At 34.1% G+C, this 24,318-nt stretch overlaps 1 protein-coding gene across 2 annotated transcripts; it reads right to left on the bottom strand.

Annotated features, from left to right (window-relative positions):
• Window positions 1–916: 916 nt before the first annotated feature.
• LOC110457531 (multiple epidermal growth factor-like domains protein 10) lies at window positions 917–23,417 on the bottom strand. 2 transcript variants are annotated; one of them, XM_021508855.1, is made up of 13 exons: window positions 23,236–23,417; window positions 8,536–8,751; window positions 7,164–7,412; window positions 6,567–6,665; window positions 6,051–6,149; window positions 5,558–5,653; window positions 5,122–5,214; window positions 3,371–3,466; window positions 2,550–2,645; window positions 1,853–1,939; window positions 1,335–1,495; window positions 1,034–1,145; window positions 917–933 (listed from the first exon to the last, which is right to left on the bottom strand). In XM_021508855.1, exons 1-12 carry the CDS (start codon window positions 23,306–23,308, stop codon window positions 1,083–1,085), a joined length of 1,428 nt encoding a protein of 475 aa, XP_021364530.1. In that variant the 5' UTR covers window positions 23,309–23,417; the 3' UTR covers window positions 917–933; window positions 1,034–1,082. The 2 variants fall into 2 exon arrangements, with proteins under 2 accessions (XP_021364530.1, XP_021364531.1); XM_021508856.1 differs by lacking the exon at window positions 23,236–23,417 and adding an exon at window positions 13,875–14,049.
• Between the last annotated feature and the right edge of the window lie 901 nt (window positions 23,418–24,318).

A 24,318-nucleotide genomic window follows, 5' to 3' on the forward strand; every position in this document is an offset into this window, starting at 1 on the left:
CATTTACGATTTTGCAATCGATGATAGACCGCAGTTCATGAATAGGGACACCGGTGACGTCAACGTTGTTATACACGACGTCATCATCAGTTTTTGGGTCAATGTCATGTACGTTCACGTAAACCTGTCTGTCTTCACCTGTGGTATCTTAAATATCAAACATATGTATTAAAGAAAAACTGGATACTTGCGTAAAGTTATTTTTAACAAATATTAAAAAGTATCCTAATTACATTGGTATATGTTATATACAGAAGATCTGTCATTCGTTTCCCTTCATATTAGTTTTATGATACAAATTTTGAATTTTTCATTTTGCGAGCCTCTGAAAAATCCAAAATTAGTTTCATAAACCTAGTATGAAGGGAATCGAATGACAAAATGTTTCTATCATATAATACAAAGTAAACTGTTTAATTGTGATCTGAAACGAATATTTAGCACTTAGCTGTCTTCGAAATAATGGAAATTGCGTCCGCTTCACAATGACGTGACAGCACATTGATTATTTCTGTTCGATTGTGACGTCATTTTCGGAGTGATATTACACACGTTACATAAACATAATTGATGTGATGGCTTTATGACAATATTTAACACGGTATTCATATGAGAAATAAGTATACGATGATATATGGAATACGACAATGACTTATAATCAAAAGTCAAAATGTATTACTACTGCTGCACTATTAAGATACTGTTTGACCCAGTCAAATGTTATCCTCCACATTTACATAAAACAACAGTGATGCAGATAACACCTTATTTGATTATGACATTAATACGTGGTAACTCATATCTACACAATTACCTCCACTACTTGTTTGCGTGTCTGACGTTTCAAACGGCATTGGTAAAGACTCTACATTTGTAAACGTATTGCCTCTGTATTCACGGTGATTTTCTTTATTGCGTTTTGGTAATCGTTTCCTGAAAATACAGACATGAAACAGAATCGAAATGTAAACGATCAATAAATATTGGAATATCATCCGCAAAGGTTTAAAATACAATTACCGTGAGTGCATACCTTCTAAGGATGATGACAGTTGCTATAACAACAAGAACAATCACAATCACTACTCCAACACCAGCCCCAGCGTACGTCCCTGTTTGGTCGTGTGAGACTTCCATTGCCTTCTCTGAAATAAACACAAGTGTGTTGATGCAATGACAACTCCTTTTCGATCAATGTATATGAAATAGATATTACATGTGTTATCCTAGTTTCGTTATTTCCATATTGCCTTTTATAACAAAATCTACATTAACCAGGTGAAATATCACATCAGTTATTGGTTTTGAAAATAAAACAAAATAAAACAAAATACTTGTAGTGCACTTCTCTCCTTCCCAGCCATGTTTACACCCGCATGTCCCGTGTGTGTCTTGTCGCTACAGAAGCAACACCCGTCAGACCTACTGCATGACCCAGCACTGCACTGCCCACATTTCTCTTCGCAGTTAAGTCCAAAATATCCACTCGTACAAGCTAATAATACAAATTGAAGTAGTGTAATTGCAAAAAATAAATGAGTTTGGGTATCACATGTTATCATAAAAAACATCTTTATTAGAATGGATTAAAATACGATTTGTGAAGCTTTTAGAAATACTCTATTGGAGTAAAAATAAGATATTAAAAGATAAAGATGTTCCTGGTGAAACATTTTGATTATAATTGACGATAAAGAAATGAAGCAAAATATACATGATTCATTGTCTTTTTACAATAATAGTACGTAATGTGAATCTTACACTTTAAACTATCTTGTCTATGCATGATTAATAGCTCAGTCATAGATACTTTGACAAAATGTTCTGTACGTTAATGATAGGGCAAATGTACCTATGCACGTTCCGTTGTTCTGTTGGCATTCACAATGACCAGAACATGACATATTACAAGTTAGTCCAAAGAAACCAGGCTCACATGCTACAATACAAATATTTCATATTTTACACATACGACTCCTTTTGTGCATTACACCTAATGCCAAATCAAATGGAATAACGTTATTATGTTCTAATTTAAATTAAGTTTACTAACCCTCACTATTTCAGCCCGATTTAATGCATATCCGGTCATTAATCAAAACAATTAATATTAAAAGTTGTCCCGTACAATCCAATTTTGAATTCTAGAATTGTCAATTATTTATTAAGATTGTTTTGCCTTTAGATTAAACAGAAATGTCTTGAGTAAAAAAATTAACAAGTTTGAATTGTAATAGGGACCATATTAGAAGTCGTCCCCTAAACAAACCATGTTGTCACAAATGATACATTAGATGGAATGTCCGATGCCATAATGCACCAACATAATAATGTTTGGCAAACAAAAAGAGAAGGATAATTCACATCTCCTTGGCCTCGATACATGTATATGTCAAACAATTATAGGCCACAGCAACCATGTTTCATAACCGAACGGAACATGAGACTTTTAACACATAAAACGAACCTAACGTACCTTTTTTATTATCAAAAAAATGAAATGATCGGCAAATAGAAAAAAAAGTGACTGTTTGCGAGCATTATTTTACCTGAACAATCCCCGCTACTTCTGGCACATAGCGAGTCTCGGCAGTTTGCCGGACAAATCTGCTTACAGTCAATGCCATGAAAGTCGGGTGCACATTCTAAAACACAATTAAACAAATACATGCATTGACGTCTCCTTGCAGTAATGTTTACATAAGATTTGTATTATGGCAATTACATTTGCCTTGCTGTAGGCTGTGCAATAAAAATACGTCCTTTTGTTATTTGATTTATATAATCTGTGTGCTAATAATGTAAATTTAAAGTATCCTCTTGACGTATGATATCAAGTTTCTAACTGCGAGATAGTTTTGATATACCCCAAAATTACTTACTCTGTCTGTTTTACTATGTCAAAAACGTAATACTCAACACGCTACAAAACATTATTTCATGCAGTCACGTATCAACGATAAAAGAACTGAGAATATCAATATGCAAGATCATAATGATATCTTCATGAACACATTTTTACCGTCTCAAAAATAATGTATCTGGTTATACAAAACTCGGGATTAAAGGACAAACAATGTTATTGAGATATCGGTGATTGCTTTCGTTAAAAAACATTTCGTTATGATTCTACACCATGTATTATCACCATTGATTGTTCCAAATTTCTGTTGTTAAACACACTTAAAACGGATACTTAATGCAGCAAAACAAAAATGTTACAGTAGTCAATGCAATAAAGGATACACATCATAATATTTAGAATTAATGCTTTTTATGTGTAACCGACCATTTCACGTTTCAAACTAATAAATAGGGAAAACTAATTATATGATTTAACTTCCGTCAATGGCCTTACATATCACCATACCTGTACATATCCCAAAGGTCTGATTACATATATCGCCTTTACAATTGGACGGGCAGCTTGTGTTACAGGTACCACCAAAATATCCAGGTATGCATGCTTAAATAACAACATAGGCAGTCATTTGAGACTAAATAAATACATCGTTCACTTTACATTAAAAACAAATTATATTTGTTATATATTCAAACAAGAATTACAAGAAAACAAAGGCTTTAATAAAAAATAAATACGATTTTACAAGTACATTTGTATCTCTTTTCAGATAAGAATACAATTGTATCGTATATATCTTCAACTACGTTTAGAAATATAATCAATCATATGAACTTTGAACAAATAATTTAAATACATTACTTTGAGCATACAAAACGAAGATCTAAATACCTATGATTAGATTTTTAGAAATGTTTTACATAATTTGCTTGCCCTTGAGCGGTTTATTGTAAATACACAGATATCAGAGAGTACAACAACTAATTGCAATGACAAAGTTCCAAACCTGTAAATTTCCCCTCGTATGGTGTACATGTGTTGTGTTTACAACTAGAAGAACATTACTGATCACACTTCATCCCATAAAAGCCGTCCAAGCAAGCTAAAAATACACAAATATGTGGAGCCGAAACTTCTGTTTTTTTTATTTCAATCGTTTCCATGTGCTAGATATTGATTACGAAAATTTTGTTAAGATTTTTACCTAAGCTTGAGTGAATCAACGTGTTGTGGTGTGGGGAGACAGGGGTAGGGAAAATCAGGTGTGTAAAGGGATGCAGAGCGGATACGGACAGGGTAATGGGAAGCAAAGCGGATTATGGCAACAGATACTTTCTTGCTATTTTTTCACATCTTCTATACTCGTCCTATATGATACCATATACTTTTACACAAACAATGTACGTATTACACGGTGTCGCAACGTAACGAGACCGACTAACCCCTTTGTTAAGCTAATACTGAGTGAGATAGTTATATTGTTTACCTGTACAACGATTTAGGAGAAATTGTATATTTTTATGTCACTCGACGAAATCAAACTTTGATATCACATATATTCCAAACTTATTAATCTTATTGCAGTTATTGTCCTAAAGCTTGGTAATAGTGTATGGAAGTAAAACACTAGTATTGAATGCAAACTTATATGAAAGATAGGACATAATTATAACCAATCATCTGTTTAATTTGTATGTAAACATTACGTATGTAAACCTTTTAAATATCCTCAAAGCAACCATGGATCATGGAAAGGGCTCCACATTAGACGCATCTTACGACATGCATTTGGATAAATCATATCACTTTTTCTCTCTACCTATGCAGGTTAGCCGTTTCCATAGTCTTTGTATATCCTAGGCATAGATCTCAAACATCCATAGAGTTTTAGAGCATAATGCACATATATGCAGTGTACATATAGAAGAAGCGTGTCTAAATATGCTTTGATTGACTGTAGTTAATAAATGGTTTTGTTATAATGATGTTTTTGGTCTATGCATGCTTTAATTTAAGCATTAACAATACTTTGGTAACAGCGATAGTGATATATATTGTATGTACTCTCTTAAACAGCTGAATGGTTTTCTTTATTGCAATATAAACCAACGATGTATACGCAAATAAACGACCATAATCACAATATGATTCCATTGACAATTGGATCACACATTTAAACTCAGGAAAATAGGTTATGAAATATAATGAAATATAAGCCATCAGTGAGTAGAGCAGGTGCTCTTTTTTGTAATACTTACGACTACAATTTCCGGATATTTTGTCACAGACACGATTGGTACAACCGACAGAGCAGTTATCACAGGACGATCCGAAGAATATATCCTCACAGTCTGGCCAATGCAAAATCAAAACGAACTTTATATGTTTCCTATTGACATTTGACGAACATATTAATATATAAAACAAACCTATCTCAACTATAACAACTTTGTACTGTATGCATGTCATGAATATAAATTAAGAATCCCCTTTTTTTCCAACGCAATGTCACCTCAATATGATGTAATTCATTTTCCTTTTGATGACCGGGAAATATATCATCACCAAATCATAATCGGACCTGGTATCTAACAACCATGTTGTAATTTTTTTTATAAAGTTACATAATTTCCTAACTAATCCTTAAATAACACATTTCTCTGCACGTTTTTCATACTTTTCAGTGATACATACCTTCACACTCTCCATTGCTTTGCATACATCGTTTGTCTTTACAGTTAAACGGACAAGTCTGATTACAACGGCTTCCATAATACCCGGGAGTACACGCTTTCATTGAAAATCGCAAACAACAAGTCAGAATCCGAAAAATGGTAGGAAGCTACATTTTCCTTATCTAAGTTTTAGGTCATTAATTGTCACTTATGTGATTGTACTCATTGGTGCTTAATACATGTTTATTTCAAAACACAACTGAGCAAGAAAAAATGTTTATTGTGAACCAATTTATAATAAAAAAATAAAATCATAATATAATTTCATAAACTTGATAAATATATATAAGCAAATAACACATCAGAAGTGGTATAATTATAAAATTTGAATGAATTTGTGTCCCCACAGCGAATGCATTATATCTTATGATAAGAAATTAAATTAACACAAAAGGTAAACAAAAATATCCATATCAGTGTTGATTTATGCAGAAGTACATGGAATCACTTACCAGAACAAACACCGGATTCTACATTACATATGTTATCATAACAATTAGCGGGACATTCTACACAGAAAGATCCAGACCTATAGTATCCAACTGCACAGTCTAAAAATAAAATGAAACATGTACATAATGTATACATTTATTACACGCATTGTTTACAATGATTTTAAAATTATGTACGTAGAAATGTATATTGAAGACTGCTTACCATACGTTGATTACTTGAAAAAAAAGTTATAATGAGCATGATGTTATATTGTTAGCATGATAAGACATATCCATATGTTAGCACTGCACCGAAAGCCTATACGACGTCAAAGCAAAGACAATACACAGTATTTTGATTCAGGTTATGATGACGACATACACTCTTTGTTTATACTTAAATTGAGTTTTATCATAACGGTTCTCATGAACAGAAAAATGAATGATAAACTGATTCGTTTTCTCTCGTTCCACAGGCAAATGACATGTTGTACTTTTTTTCCAGTATTAATATCTTTTAATATATGTAATTACATGTACATCCTCCGGTCACTGGATCGCATAGGTCATTGGCACAGCCTACATCACAATCTGAATCACAATTACCATCACCATATTTCCCAAGCGGACAACCTGAAATATATTAGCATACGAGTTCGGACATAAGCCTATCTGTTATCATTATAAAAAAAAATATAAAATATGTTTACCAAAATATATGCTGTATTGTTTTATCATTGGCCAAATAGCTTGGATGTACATTTTTTTATATGTTACGTCTTCCACACCGACATAATGATGCACAAACGTTTATACTAACCTTTTAATTGCAACACAATTCACTGACTTGTAGACACACAAGACCTAACAAATTGCAAAGATGAGTAATGAAATGGAAGACACCTATCCTGTCACTAAACAAACAAAAAAAAAAAAAAAAAAAAAAAAAAAAAATGAACAGATACTTTAAGTATATTACAAAGATGTTCTTATGGTTAACCGTTTATATTATATAGGGATTCATGCATATTCATTTATGTCTAAAATACAACTTCTAAAAGTTCCATTATCCCTCAATATTTTCTACTAGTGTGAATCCATTTTTTTAGGTTAAATATGTCAGTTACGTACCGTACACTTCTACCTCACAAAGCTCCAGAATAGCGTTATCAGAGTACCACGATTGACCTCCTGACCGTCTGTCGCTGTATATCGTCAGGTACTGGGCGCTACCTGTACATTGTATCTGGGGAATCAATGACAACGCATCCGCCTTTGGTGTTGTGTCTTTATGGCAAAGGTAACCGTTCTGCCAATCCGACGTGTTCGACTGGTATATTTTATAGCCACCGAATCGTTGTTTTTGCAGATACCCTTGATCTAAATTTTATAAACAAGATTTTCCACTAGAGCTTATGTGTATATGCTGTTTTAACTGAGAACTATTTTCACGTTTTCGCGAGGATATTAACCAATGCATATTATATAACTGGCGATTGATGCAGGAACATCGTGAGGAATTAGGGATTCTTATTTAATTTTCTTTTTCGGATAAAACCTCTGTAGCATACATTTCTACGTTTGGTATCGGAATATCTTTATTTCAATTCCAACTCACTTTCAGACGCCGTACTTTGCAACACTTCCCGTGTTGCCCTTATTATTAACTAGGTCTATTTATCAAAATGAACAAAACATTTCTTTCTATCGATAATGTTTCTGTTAAATTGATATATCACATTAAAGCAAGTATAAAGGGAGGAATCATTGATTATATGTTGGTTGTTCTTATCAGTAATTGTCCTTAATACAGGTGTGCCTAACAAGGCTTGTCTTTTGTCACAACTTCTATCCGTAGGTACACGAAAATAAGGAAAATATACATGTAACGGTCGTGTGTTTACGTATACGCAGAAAACCGAGTTACAGCACTTGAGGTTTACAGTACCAGTATTATACATAACAGTCCGTCGTTAATAACCAAGAATTAAATCATGGTTTATATAAAACAGTCTTATAAAAACCTCTGGTGTGGAGAAGATTCATTAGTCAGAATGTCGACTTGATGGAAAGCATTACTAACAACATAGACAATCTGTCGTGTTTATTGTTTACGATATACGTCATTGAATGTACACTGCATTTTGCTTTCTGTGTTGTTGTGACGTATGATGTCAAGCTATCCTCGTTGTTTTTACCATTCTCGGGGTAGGCCTTACGGGCGGTTTAACCATTTATAGCTAACAATAAATTATATACTTAATTATGTAAATATCGTTTTTGAATGTCAATAATGTCAGTTCTGGGATCAACGACTTCGCAAAAACCAGTGCAATAAGAAGACGGGTAGATTAGGGATTGGGTGGAGTTACATTAGTCGTCTTTCACGACATGCAGTTAGACAACTCAGTGCCGTCTTAAGGTCACGAATATCACGTAAAACCTTTAGACGGCAGAATTGTGTTTTATTGTTGAATAAAAATCAAAGTATTTAATTACTCACCTCTGTAGTATATTTTGACGTATTCAATAACGACCAATTCCTCTAGATCTACTTGCCACCATGCCTCCTGTTGACCTGTTTGTGTGTGTGAACAACAGCTTTGATTGTCGAAGATTTGTTTTTTACAGCCATCCACTGCCTTGTCGCTACGGTATGCAGTACTGTGGTTTGAACTTCGAGTGGTGCTTTTGATATTTGGCTCACGACTGGTATTAACTGAAACAACATAAACATTATTGTACGTATTACTGATCTAAAGTACTGCTCATTGTCACTATTCTCAGCATTGCAAGGTCATCCACGTACAAATGTGGTGATAGTAAAATCAAGTATTAAACGACAGAAATGATGAGCAGAAAAGAATGGGGAACGGATATTAAAATATGTAAATAAATATTAAATAAACCAACATACAACATAATAGTTAAAAAGGGGAACCATGACTTTGTTATTATAGTGATGATATCCTTTTTAACTTATGTTTGACATATTTGAAACAGCTAATTATAATTTACCAGATTTTCTCTCCGTTTTAAAATGTATTATACAATGCTAATTGATATAATTTAAAAACATCCATTAACGAACAAAAACAGTTATCTTTTATGAAATATGCTGATGTTAGTGCATACCCCATCAAAATGGCAGACTTGGTCGTTTCCTCTCGACTAGGTATCAAACAGAGGTCAACGGTTAGAAATGTGGGATAATATGACCGTAACTCGATAAAAAAAAAAAAGTTCTTAAAATTGTTATAAATTATAATTGTTATAATAGCGTAAGTAAGTTAATAAGCCAGTGAGAAAAATGCATTGAATCTGTACCGACACTTTCGTCTACAAAAGAAAATCGCCTTAAAGAAGTCACAGACAATGCCCCCACAAAAACAAATCGCACAATAACAAAATCAATTAATAACGATAAGAGATAAAGCTACATGCAAAATATCAGTATTTATGGCTATAAATTATTCAAAAGAACATGTTCTACCCCTGTCATATTGAAAGTCAAACAGGGTCATCAAACGGAACAAAATGAATAGCCCTTTATCTCAGCATGCAACTTGCCAAATATCAACACCCTAGATCTTTTGTTTTTTGAGATAAGGTAATTTAAACATTTATACATATTTGATTAATTTCGAATTTGAAAGTGGGTCATGGTCATTCAAATGACTTTATTCACTACTGGCCAAATAACAGCATTGTATTCTTCAGGTTATTCAGAAGAAGTCGTTTAAAGATTTTGAAACAAATTTGACTCCTGTGACCTTAGCTAGCAGTCAAGGCAATTCATGTTAACAAATGTGGTAGGCGTTCATCCAAGCATGCTACTAGGTAAATATCAGTATTCTAGGCATAATGGTTATTCAGAAGAAGTCATTTAAGATTTTAAACAAATTGGACTCATGTGACCATAAATATGAGTCAAGGTAATTCATTTTTACAAACCCGGTAGCCAATCCTCCTAGCATGCCACTGGCCAAATATTATCATCCTGGTCCCTCTGGTTATTCAGACGAAGTTGTTTAAATACTTAAAACATATTCGATCCCAGTGATCTTAACGAAAGGTCAAGGTAATTCATTTAGCCCTTTGTCGTAGTATGCGACATACCAGACATCAACATTCTTGGCCTAATGGATATTAAGAAGAAGTCGTTTTAAGATTTTAAACATATTTTAACCCAGTGACCTTTAATCCAGGTTCAGATAATTCATTTGAGTGAACTTGGTAGCCCTTTATCCCAGCAAGCTGCTGACCAAATATCACCATCATCGGCCTTCTGCTTATTAAGAAGTTGTTTAAAGATTTTAACATATTTTACCCCTTTGACCTGGAAAATCGGCGAAGGTCCTGTATTTGAACAAACTTGGTAGTCCTCCATGCCAGCATGCTACTAGCCAAATATCAAATGTCTAGGCTTCTTGGTTTTTCAGGAAAAAACTTTTGTTTAAAGTAAAAAGGTTGACGCAGGACAGACGGACGGACGACGGACACCGCACCACGGCATACGCTCACTTGGCCCTTTGAGCCAGGTGAGTTAAAAATGAGATGATAACATGTTTATATTCAGATTTTTCCAGAAATGTACATTTAAATGATTAAAGGAGACTTAAGTACAGTGTGGTTCATGTATATGTAATCTTTGCAGGGGCGTCGAGTCTGCACGAACAATTATATTCGAATTTTTCCTCACTGTTTTTTTTGTTTGTTTTTTTTGTTAATTCACTTTACCTCAAGAATACACGTTTGTACAATAAAAAGCCTTCGGTTACAAGCTTACCGATGGAATATGCATAGACTGGCCCCCGTCTCTAGAATATTGAATTATTTAGAAGAAGAAAATAACTCTAATAATTTTGATCACTTGAATGTCTGATTCTAGATACTGGTCAAATGTGGATAAGGTTTGCCATTTGACTGCCTGATTATCGCAGGCTGGTCAGCACCTTACCTGTTATTGCTCTCACCTCCTTTTCTTACTAAACACCGTTTGAACATTATGATTTGTCCTCACTGCTTTTATTTAGTTTTTTTATATTAATTCACTTTACCTCAGGTATACACTTTTGTACAAGCCTTCGGTTACAAACTTACCAATGGGATATCCATATACTGGCCCCCGTCTCTAGAATATTGAATTAGCTAGAAAAAAAAATCTAATAATTTTGATCACTTGGATGTCTGATTCTAGAGACTGGTCAAATGTGGATAAGGTTTATAAGTTGACTACCTGATTACCGCAGGCTGGTCAGTACCTTATCTGTTATTGCGTTCACCCTCTTTTCTGACTACACACTGGTTGAACTAGTAAGCAATGGGCCTTTAATTTATTTTGTCATGTTTGTTATGACATAATGCTGATGCAAACAATAAACATATAATGATGTTATGTATATTATGTTTGTATTTGTAACCACTTTGTACATTTTATGCTAACTACTGGGTATAGAAACAGTCCCAATAGGCCTCATCTTGTGTTAACTCACACCTGTTGTCTAAAGGTTCAACAAAAAATTAAATCAAATATCAACCCCCTGGTATGACATACTCACAGACCCCTCATACAAAACCGGAATATTCATATATATGTAACTAAAATATATTGAACTTGTACGTAAGCTACTTGAAAGGTACATGTCCAGGTTAATGTAGTCAATAATAGATCATCAAGGCTGATGTCTTCATAAACATATTTCATTGGACTTATAACATGTCAATGTCTTTAGTTATTTAGCTGAATGCTACGAAATGACATATTATTTAAAGTCCATTCATATACATAGGTCATGCGAAAGTATTTTCTCTTTGACTAGGTGTGTAGAGGCATACCGGTCTCAAAAGTAGATGTATCTTGCTATGACAATGTCCAAAAAACATGGTGAAACATCCGATTAACATATTTTTACAGGTAAGTACATGTATATGAAAAACCTCAAACATATGACCATAAAAACAACTTGAACTTCATATAAAGTGTCCTTCATTATAATTTAATATTTATATTAAAACACTAGACATGTTTTAAGCATCATCGGACTATTCAGTTTCAATGTTTATAACATCTCTAGCGCCTTCATAACATCACATAATGTTATTAAATGGCATATCATCTGAAGTTCATTTCATATTTTACTATGACTAAAGTGGTTATCTATGACAACATCTATCTTTTTTAGGAAGGAACTCCTCTCAACAGCGAAAAAGAAGACAAATAAAGCTCCGCAACACCTTGGCATATCAATAATCTTTAAACTATTGGTCATTTCTTAGCATTCATTTGGGTCGCAAAAGAGATTGACATGTTATACGTCAGATGAGCATTTTTTAACAACATCAGCCTTAATGCTTTATTATTTTTGCATAGCCTATGTACAAGTTCATCATATTCAAATCACATATATAAGTTCCGATTTTTAAATTGAAGTCTTCAATATGACTTTTCAGGGGGTTAGAATTTTAGGTGACTACAACATCTATTATGGGGAGCTTGTTGAACTTTAAACGTGGACTAAGATAAAGTTACAGGCAGAAAAGCAGTGTCTGGACTTGAAGTCATTCAAAAGAACCTGTTAAAAGAATTAAATACATCTGACCCATGTGGGTCAGGTGAGCCAAAAACTAGACAGCCCTTCATCCAAGCATGTTACTGGCCAGCTATCAACATTCTGGGCCTTATGATTATTCAGGAGATGTCGTTTGCAGGTTTAAACACATATTGACCCCTGTGACCGTGAATATAACACTGATTAAAAAAGTCATCATGGTTTTATTTACCCGAAACATTCTTGTAAAAACAAAGCTTTTCATCTTTTCCTGCAAAGTAATTTTGACAACTCTTTCTTAATTAGGTCGATTACTGAATAAGTCTGTTTTCTTAATGATTTGGTAATAACTTCATTCATGTTCAGGACATATCCAACTGTAATAAAACAGGCCCTATAATGTCAATTACAACAGCATGCTTCACATACTTAACTACTCTGTTTGTGTTGTATGTTTGTTGTCTCATAGTGACTGTTGATCTCTGCTAAATGTTATTTATGTTGAAAAATGGACTGATCGACCTGAATATTTGACAAATATCTTTGTCGGTTTTGTTGGTACTACATTTTTTGCCTTTATATGTATTTAAGTAAAACCAATAAACATTTGCTTCATACTGTCATTATTTCTGTTTTGCCAATATATATATATGAAGTAATACGTATTCGACGAACTGTTTGCTTGTTCAGATCCAATGTTCATATCGGATCATACTGTCGTTATTACTTATGAGACCTATATGTTGGACAAGGAAGTAATTCCAACAAAATAGACATTATGAGGTCGACAAGTTACACACGTTGAAACTCAAAACACCTACATTACCTAAACACAAAATAGATATACTATTATATTACTAATATATAAATACCATAAGCCCCTTGGCTACAGTAGGTCATATATATATGGAATGTGTAGTTGGATAGACTAATGTTTTATTGTCATTGACTTTCGAACAGTGTTGTAAAATATACCAATCGGCCTACCAATGCCAGTACAAAAGAAAGAACAGTAGAAACGTATCACCATTGCCATGCAATATTTGAAACATAGCTAGTATATCGTTTATGTGTTGTTAATGTCACAGTAACTGTACAATGCGGAAGTATAAAACATGAACCTTAGGTACAAGCTTTATATTAACCCCTACAAGTGTACCTGTTGTACCAGCAATATTACCCATGGTTAAACACTTAAGGTTCGTGCTATGACATATAGGTCCAGATCAACGTGACGTATATGTTTACTATCAGAATGAAGGTTAAACAGAAAGTGTACATCAAATCATACCTGATGTGTTGACAATCTTTAACGTCGATAAGATACACAGAACCTCCAGCACCCAGATATTACACACCTTCATTTTACATATTATGCGTATAAAACGGGAGATTTTTGTCTGTTCCTTCACAAGCGCACAGATATCCAATGAGGAAGTAAATGTTCTGCTCTACTAAACAACAAAATTGCACGGCCATTCGATAAGGTTGTTGTTGTAATTTGTTCAGTAGTTTTACTCTTGTGTTGTTGACTATACACTTGTCTAAACTTGCCTTGATAGTTTTCTACTGGCAAATACTTTCTATGTCGTAGGAGTGAGGTACATTTCGAAAATGAACCAACGGGTTTCGTTGGCAAGGATAATTAAATCGTGTTAATTATCTAAATTTAAATGGACGTAAGTTACATTTTCAAATATAAAAGTGTGTCGGTAAGCCTGTCTTAATCTTGTTGTCCCCTACATGTATATGAATTTCTCTTATCCTGGCCATATAACCGACATAAGGAACCCAAAACGAGGCATATTGCTGAAGAGACCTAATTTGCATAAGTACGTCTCATGATAATTCTGTGGGGAAAATATTTGTTTACTAACCTTATTTAAATAAAACGTTAACAGATGGCAAGTCGATATCTCACCTAGTATAACAGGCTTAAAAGTCGAGTTAACTACCGACGTGATACTTATTTAGTCAAAGCTATCTTAGAAAATGTGATAATATATCGACATAATGAAAACACCAATGCGACACATCCATATTCTATGATGACACATCAGATTATGGGGACACCGTAACTCAATAAGTCGATGAAAGAATTATGTTTATTGTATTGCAGCGGTATTGTTTTATGCTTAATTAAGAATAAGCCAGTAATTAATTGTAACGCATTATCTATTAACTGTAAAGGAGGGGCGCCGAACACTTTAGTGGAAATTTTTTATGATATTAACAAAAAAGCATGACTCTATTTTATCAAAACTAATTGAATTTAAATAAACTAGACGACGATCAAACCAATTATCACTTTCAGCATGTATCGCCTAAACAGTTGAGTGTTATCAATAGATTTTTTGATTTGTCAATATAAAAAGTTTAATAGGTCTCGCGTGACTTCTATAATCATACGTCGGTGGGGATATTATTATAATGTGCTCGAGACGTGACCGCAGGTAACTACACACCACGCACTATCCTCATTGGAATACAAAGTAGGCCGATTCTTTAGACGTTGACCTTTTTGGTTATTCAGAAGAAGTCGTTAAGAGATTTTGAGCATATTTTATCTCTGTGACCTTGAATAAAGGCCAATGTCATTAATTTGAATAAAAATTGTTGCACTTCATCCCAGCATGTTACGGGCTAAATATCACCATTCTGGACCTTTTGGTTTTTCAGACGAAGTCGTTTAATAGCTTAAAACCTATTTGACCCCTGTAACCTTGACGACAGATAAATGTCATTCATTTTAACAAAATGAGTAGCCCTTTATCGTACTATGCTACTTGTCAGTCAATATTCTAGGCCTCGTGGATATTTAGAAGAAGTCGTTTTAAGATTTTAAAGATGTCTGACCCATGTGATCTTGAATTCAGGTCAAGTTCTTTTTAATGAACTAACTTTGTAGCCCTTCATCCAAGCATACTCATGGCCAATTTCCTCATGTTTGGCCTCATGGTTATTCAGAAGAAGTCGTTTTATGATGTTAAACATATTTGACCCCTGTGACCTATAAGTCAGCTCCAGATAATATATTTGAATGAACTTGGTAGCCCTTTTCCCGAGCATGCTACTGACCAAATATCACTAGCCTGAACCTTCGGGTTATTAAGAAGACGTTGTTAACATAGTTTAACATATTTGACCCCTTTGACCTTGAACATCGGCGAAGGTCATTTATTTGAACAACATTGGTAGTCCTATATGCCAGAATGTACTGGCCAAACATCGAACCTCATTTAAATGATTCAACAGGATACTTAAGTACAGGATGGTATGAGTAATCTTTGTACGAACAAGTACATTATGATCTGTCCTCACTGCTTTTATTTAGGTTTTTTATATTAATCCACTTTACCTCAGGTATTCACACTTGTACAAGCCTTCGGTTACAAGCTTACCGATGGGATATCCATATACTGGCCCCCGTCTCTAGAATATTGAATTAGCTAGAAAAAAAATCTAATAATTTTGATCACTTGGATGTCTGATTCTAGAGACTGGTCAAATGTGGATAAGGTTTATAATTTGACTACCTGCTTACCGCAGGCTGGTCAGCACCTTATATGTTATTGCTCTCACCCCCTTTTCTGACTATACACTGGATGAACTATTAAACAATGGGCCTTGAATGTATTTTGTCATGTTTGTTATGACATAATGCTGATGTAAACAATATACATATAATGATGTTATGTACATTATGTTTGTATTTTTAACCACTTTGTACATTTTTATGCTTACTACTGGGTATAAAAACAGTCCCAATGAGGCTGCATCGCTTACCTTGTGTTAACTTTACACCTGTAAACTTAAGGTTCAACAAGCTTCTAAAAAAATGTAATAGTCACCTTAAATTTCAACTCCCTGCTATGTCATATTCACTGTCCCCTCATTAAAAATCGGAATATATATATGTAATTAAAATATATTGAACTTGTACGTAAGCTACGTGAAAGGTACGTAATCAGGTTAATGTAGTCAATAATAAAGCATTAAGGCGGATGTCTTCACAGACATATATCACTGGACTTATAGCATGTCAATCTCTTTAGTGATTTAGCTGAATGCTACGAAATGACATCTTACTGAAAGTTCGTTTATATACCTAAGTCTTGCGGAGGTAAATTCTCTTTAACTAGGTGAGGAGAGGCATACCAGCCTCAACAGTAGATGAGTATAGCTATGGCAATGTCCAAAAAGCATTGTAAAAACGTCCGAGTAACATATTTTTACAGGTAAATAAACAGACCTATATCCATAAAAAAAAACACTTTAACATCATATGAAGTGTCCTTTCCTAACATGTAGTGTTGCTATTAAAACGCTAACCATGTTATAAACATTATCGCACTGTTCAGCTTCAATGTTTATGATTTAATCTTGCTTGTAGCAAGCATTGTCATTAGCTTAGGAATTTATGTTATCAGCCCATAACGTAAAAAAGTGATGTCGCCGTTTGTAAGGTCGCTTTTGTTTGGCTGATACAGCGGCGTAATAATTTCTAAGAGAAAGGAGTTCATCAATAAAAGTGGATTTCCACAGGGATTGTGTATAGTACAGACCCGTACACGTTCGCTGTTCCACCTAGGACGCAAACGGTATGGAAGTGCTACGCAAACGGTACGGAAGTGCTACGCAAATGGTACGGAAATGGTACGCAAGTGCTACGAAAACGGTACGGAAATGGTACCAAAGTGCTACGCAAACGGTACGGAAGTGTTACGCAAACGGTACAGAAGTGCTACGGGTGACGCTTACAAACGTTGATTCGTTTGTGGTGACAAGAACGAGTTCACATAAAAAAGCAGAAGCTTATAAAATATCTAAAACAAAACGAACATACCAACAATGCATAGGAAGAAACGTCAGTAAACTGTAGGCTACGAGGAGGCACATAAGAATGTTTTAAAGTTTGCCATTTCGTTTGCATAATGGATGAATGTGAAAAAACAGAAATGTCTCGTGATTTATAAAGATAAAGGTCGATCAAATATTGGTATATGTAATATAACCATCACAAAGACCTGACGTACGCTAACAGATCAACGCGGCACTCATATAACAATAAGTTATGGTCAGAAGTATTTCCACCTGCTTACCAAAAAAAAGACTTATTAATATTGACAGTAAGTAAACTTGTTACGTTTTTTTAACGAAAAACGTAATAATTAATAAGCCTAATAATAAAAAAAATGATATAATTTCTGACTCTCGTAATAAGGATCCAGTACCTCTATTTCTATTTTTATATCGTCTTTAATACTTCCATACACTTTTAGATTTTTCGTAGGATTTGGAGACCGGTAACGTGCTTAATTTTTAGTACATGCAAATACATGCATCGGAGATTTGAATTGTATACATGTTATATCATGTCTATTAATTAAATGTCATTCACAAATAAACAGTTTTTTTTTTATTATACATCTTTTAGGAAAATGTAGTTGATTCTAGTTTAAGTATACATTGTACGTGAATACTGTTGCGGGAGTTTTACATTCATGATATGCACCTCTAGTATTATTTAGAATATAGGTTTTCTGTATCGATCATAAAAAATGTAGGTATCTATACTGACTTTTCTACAGGTAAATCTTACCTGTCTGAATCCTGGTAATGGAGAAACTATGACTGTCTGGCACACCCTGAAGGGTGTGTACTGCAGAGGGTATATGGGTCTGATGTCAAATAACATAGGGACTGAGATCACAATCGAAGATAACATAGGGACTGAGACCACAATCAAACTTCAATATATCTACAATATGTATTTCTCCGTTTGTACATGTACGTTTGCACCTAAACAGGCGTGGATCAAGGAGGGTGTTGGCCTAGGGCGATAGCTTTCTGATCAGGGTCCAGGGGCAATTAGTCATGGTAGAGTAGAGCAAAATAAAAAGGTGTGGGTAGGGGGATTTTTTTTAAAATAGATACGTTTATCACTCATATATAACATTTTTCCCTTCCGGGGGCGGGGTATACATGTATATCTATATGAGGATGCTCACAATCTCTTGCCTCTAGTTCCACATGAAAACGTTATGGCGAGTTAAGGAGTCTCCATAATTAAGTAAATTTTCGTGAAACTGGTGATTGGGAATGGTACCGCACACAAAATCAAGTGAAAATGTTTGCTTTAAAGTATACGTCTCTGACCGTTGTCAGAATTTTTATAGACAACGTCACAATTTAGATGAGTGGCAAAACTACATAACATTTTGTTTGTCTGTGCTCAATACATGTAAGTGTAGGTGCTACAATATTTCATTTTTTGTCATACATGTACGTAACCTCATCGCCTGGTTCAAGTTCAAGTTCTTTATTACTTTGATTCGTTCGACTCACCGGTTACAAAGTAACAAAATTTGTGATATTAACTGTGCAAAATACAAAATAGCATTACCCACACTCACAACACCAATTACAACTGCAACTATTTATATTTATAATAATTAGGTAATTCTAGAATTTGCAAATTTTATATATTTCCTTAAGTTCGTTATTTCTTTTGTATTTTTCACACTCAATAATCCTTTCAATTTAAACATGCTTGGCTTTTTATTATTATAAGTTTTCAAAACAATTGCTCGCAAATCAGAATGACATGATCTTTAACATCATCTAAATTACAAACATTACACACTCGACGATTCAAAGTTTTGATATCGCCCTTTTTCTAATTTTAAGTTATGAGGAGATATTTATTTTTTATTTTTTTTCAGATATTCTTTTTGTATGGGTTTACGCAAGTAGTTTTGTAGATCATATTGATCGTAAATATATCTATAAAACATTGCTTTTGAGGATATTCTTTTTTTTCTGCACATTTTCTCATAATGATTTTTTTTAATGATTACTGAAAAATATCATCATTTTCAATAATCTGATATGAAAAGTTTGTTACGTATTAGGGTTAGTATTTAACCTTGCTTGCTGATAACAGAACTCATGATAGATTATTAAAAAAAAAAATAGATTAGTTTTAAAACAAATCATCTACGTGATAAGTTAAATATCCTAATAAGGGACATATTTTTTTTATCAAATTAGGAATTCCAAGTAAAATACTAGTTTACGTTGGTTAAGGCAATGTTGTTTTCAAGTTTTTCAAGTTTATTTTTACACTCACGCCACACGTATACGTGCGTAACAAGAGGTCACATATTACATAGTATACATTGATGGACATAGTACACACATAATATGACACATGATACAATTTATACAATAACGACCCATTTCAATAATTCTTTTAGCTAACTAATTTTAGATATTAAGTAGCTTCATTACTCTTTGTATAAATTTACCTACTTTTGTTAAAGTACCGTTTTACAAATTGAGAACATTCCTTTCATTTTGATATAAGTTGGGTTGACCTAATAATAATTTGGTATATAAAGTTGTCTAAGAGCTACAACAGATACATGACATGAAATTGTGCCTGGGGCTGTCATTTTCTGATCGAGAGACAGCCAAAGTATCTTACCTGTAGGTTTTTACCTTGAACTGATTTACCTGTATACATCTGTATGTGATGGATAGACAATGAATTGGATTAATCGACATGGACTTAGTTGCCTTGAAATCACAGAATGTGACCTTGATCAGGTACAGCACATCATAATCCAATGTGATCACAGGTGAATGGTCAATGCATTATCGCTGCCTATATACTCAGGTATATACATATCATATTGAAAGAAATGTATCTGTCAGCGGGTGGTCATGTTGCCCTAACCACCTTTATAACGGCCACTAAAGTTGTTTATACCTTCAACAAGGGACAGGTCATTACCACATGGCCAGCTGTATGCCAGTTATTCAAATTACCCCTAAAGTCTAGCTGCTGGTGTGGGGAACACACAGTAGGCCTATGGGAGGAGGGATGTTACCTATGCGTCCATGTATGTGTAAACCGTCATTTTTGTGTGTTTTTTTCTTCAGACTATTATGATAGTTGTAATAATTTTCACGTAATGCGGTTTATGATGATTTTATTTTTTTTACAATTCGTTTCGACAAATATATATTCCGTAAAACTTTCGACCGAACGTTTCACAAACGCTTTTTAAATGGAAAGGTGTAGACGCAAGTGCTACGGAAACGATACGGAAATGCTAGGGAAACGCTACGCAAGTGCTACGGAAATGCTACGGTAATGGTACGGAAGTACTACGGAAATGCAACGCAAGTGATACGCAAGTGCTACGCAAACGGTACGGAAATGCTACGCAAACGGTACGGTGAAACTGGAACAGCGAACGTGTACGGGTCTGTAGATTAAATTATAAGGATTAACTAAAATATTTTATCCATGGCAACATCTATCTTTTTTTAGGAAGGAATTCCTCTCAACAGTTAGGAGAAGACAAATAAAACATGACCTAGGCATATAAATGATCTTTAAATTATTGGTCATTTCTAAGCACTCACTTTGTTCGCACAAGAAATAAATATGTTATAAGTCCGGTGAGCAATTTGTTATGACAACATCAACCTTAATGCTTTAATTTTGACTACGTTAACCTGGTTATGTATTTATTCATAACCTATTTACAAGTTCAATATATTCAAATTACATATATAAGTCCGATTGTTAATTGAGGTCTTTGAATATGACCTATCAGGGAGTAAACATTTTAGGTGACTACAGCATCTGCTATAGGGAGCTTGTTGAACTTTAAACGTGGACTAAGAAAAAACTACAGGCAAAATAGCAGTGTCTTGAATTAAAGTCATTCAAAAGAACCTGTTAAAAAAAAATACATCTGACCCCTTTTGGCCAGGTGAGCTAAAAACTATAAAGCCCTTCATCCAAGCAAGTAACTGGCCAGGTATCAACAGTCTGGGCCTTATGGTTATTCAGGAGAAGACGTTAAAATGGTTTGAAAATATATTGACTTCTGTGATCGTGAATATAAGTCACGGTCATTCAGTTGAACATATTTTTTAGCTCTTAATCCCAGCATGTTATTAGCCAAATATCATCATCCTTGGTCTTTTGGTTATTCAGAAGAAGTCGTTTAAAGTTAAAAAAAAATTGACGTTGGACGGACGACGGGCACGGTATAAGCTCACTTGCTTTTCGGACTAGGTTAGCTTACATGTAAACTGATTCAAAAAGTCAATCGTGGTTTTATTTACCCGAATATTTTTTTTATTTTTTTTTTATCTGACTGAGTCAGGCTTTTAACTTGATAATTCATCAAAGCTATCATTGGTAACACAACAACAACATAAAATTCTACCAGAGCATTTTTTTATAGTTTATGAAAACAAAGGGGGCAATATTAAGTCAAGCTTTTTCTTCTTCCAATTGGTTAACAAGATAAAATATCTTTCTCTGCAAATCAATGTTGACAATTCTTTCTCAGTTAGGTCGATTTCTGAATAATTCAGTTTTCATAATGATTTGGTAATAGCTTCATCCATGTTCAGGACATATCCAACTGTAATAAAACAGGCCCTATAATGTCTAGCCAATACTATATGAACGCAGCTAAAGGAACCCCCTCTTGCCCAATCCCCCCACTCCAACAATCACTTGTGAACCCAGGGTAATATAACTGTCCCTGGTCTCATCCCAACCACATCTTAATAACCGAAACAAATCAGCAAAATCTCAGTAATCTAATATGGGCTTGACCTTTCTGCATTCACCACTATTCCGGGGAGCGCTTTTTTCACATTTGACCCTAAGTTCTAAACAAGGGGGAGATAAGCTAGTAGTAAAATGAAGTTGAGAAATTCTACATAAAAACTTAGTGGCTGGTAGCCAGTCTAGGGTATTCAACTGCAACAGCATGCTTCACATACTCAACTATTTTGTTTTGTTGTATTTGATCTTATAGTGACTGTTGATCTCTGTTAAATGTTATGAAATGTAAATGTCAATGTTTCTGTCTTGAAAAATGGCAAATATCTTTGTCTGTACTGTTCTAACTATATGTTTTGTCTTTATATGTATTTAAGTAAAACCCCTCCAATAAACATTTACTTCATACTGTCGTTATTTCTGTTTTGACTATATATATAAAAGTAATACGCATCCGACGAACTATTTGCTTGTTCAAATCCAATGTTCCTATTTGATCATACTGCCGTTATTACTTATGAGACCTATGGGACAAGGAATTAATTCCAACAAAATAGGCATTATGAGGTCGGCAAGTAACACACGTTAAAACGCAAAAAACCTACATTACATAAACACAAAGAAGATATAATAATAAATTACTAAACTATAAAGACAATAAGCCCCTTGGCTACAGTTGGTCATATATATATGGAATTTGAAGGTGGATAGACTAATGTGTTATTGTCATTGACTTGCGAACAGTGTTGTAAAACATATCAATCACCAAATCAATGTCAGTACAAAAGAAAGAACAGAAGAAACACAGCACCATTGCCATGCAACATTTGAAGCATAGCTAGTATATTGTTTATGTGTTGTTTTTACATGTGCATATCCTGAAATAAACGCATATCGCTTGATACTATATACCAGCAACTGTGCAATGCGGAAGCAATATTACCCATGGTCAAACATTAACGGTTTGTGCTTTAACATATAAGTTCATATTAAAGTGACGTATATGTTTGCTATTAGAATGAAGGATTAACAGAAAGTGTACATCAAATCATACCTGATGTGTTGACAATCTTTAAAGTTGATAAGATACACAGAACCTCCAGCAGCCAGACATTACACACCTTCATTTTACATATGCTGCGTATAAAGCGGGAGATTTGTGTCTGCTCCGTCGCAAGCGCACAGGTATCCAATGAGGAAGTAAATGTTCTGCTCTACTAAACAACAAAATTGCACGGCCATTCGATAAGGTTGTTGTTGTGATTTTGTCAGTAGTTTTAATCTTGTTGTGTTGCCTGTACACATGTCTAAACTTGCCTTTATAGCTTTCTACTGGCAAAGACTTTCTATGTCGTAGGCATGAGGTAAATTACAAAAATGAACCGACGTTTTGTTTTGGCAAGGATAAATAAATCTGTCTTTATCTGGTCCCCTACATGTATATAAGTATATGTTATCCTGGCTATATAACCGACATAAGGAACCCCAAAAGAGGCATATTGCTGAAGAGACCTATGATGGAAGAAATATGTTTATTGTATTGCTGCGGTATTGTTTTATGCTTGATTAAGAATAAGCCAGTAATATATCTGTAACGCATTATCTATTAACTGAAAAGGAGGGGCGCCGAACACTTTATTGGATATATTTTATGATATTAACAAAACAAAAAAACATAACTATTTTTTTATCAAAAATATTTGCATTTAAATAAACTAGACGACGATAAAACCAATTATCACTTTCAGCATGTATCGCCTAAAAAGTGTTATCAACAGATAATTTGATTTGTCAATATAAAATATGTAATAGCTTGCGTGACTTTTATAATCATACGTCGGTGGGGATATTATTGTAATGTGCTCGAGACGTGACCGCAGGTAACTACACACCGCGCATTATCCTCATTTGGAATACAGAGTAGGCTGATTCGTTAGACGTTGACCTTGACGATTAAACTAAAAAAAAAGTAATGCTGTAAAGGGATATGCGTGTGAAGTATTTCTAGTCATATACAACGTGTATGCAGCTTAGCAGTTTGAATGTTTTATTTCGATTTCGTTCTTTATAAAGCGTTCGCAGATGACATATTTGTCAGGTAAAAACAAAAATTGTTTTGCCTATTACGAAAAGCGAC

Source organism: Mizuhopecten yessoensis, unplaced genomic scaffold (assembly GCF_002113885.1).
Source record: "Mizuhopecten yessoensis strain PY_sf001 unplaced genomic scaffold, ASM211388v2 scaffold9197, whole genome shotgun sequence".
In the NCBI taxonomy this organism is placed as follows: Eukaryota; Metazoa; Mollusca; class Bivalvia; order Pectinida; family Pectinidae; genus Mizuhopecten; species Mizuhopecten yessoensis.

What these genes read in the sequence shown, in the direction of transcription:
- LOC110457531 (XM_021508855.1), bottom strand. Translation starts at nt 23,308, where the DNA reads ATGAAGGTGTGTAATGTCTGGCTGCTGGAGGTTCTGTGTATCTTATCA. An exon ending in CGTCAAAATATACTACAGAG is followed by an intron (nt 7,413 to 8,535) that starts GTGAGTAATTAA and finishes TATAAAATTTAG; the next exon opens with ATCAAGGGTATCTGCAAAAA. An exon ending in GAACAACGGAACGTGCATAG is followed by an intron (nt 1,496 to 1,852) that starts GTACATTTGCCC and finishes TTGTATTATTAG; the next exon opens with CTTGTACGAGTGGATATTTT.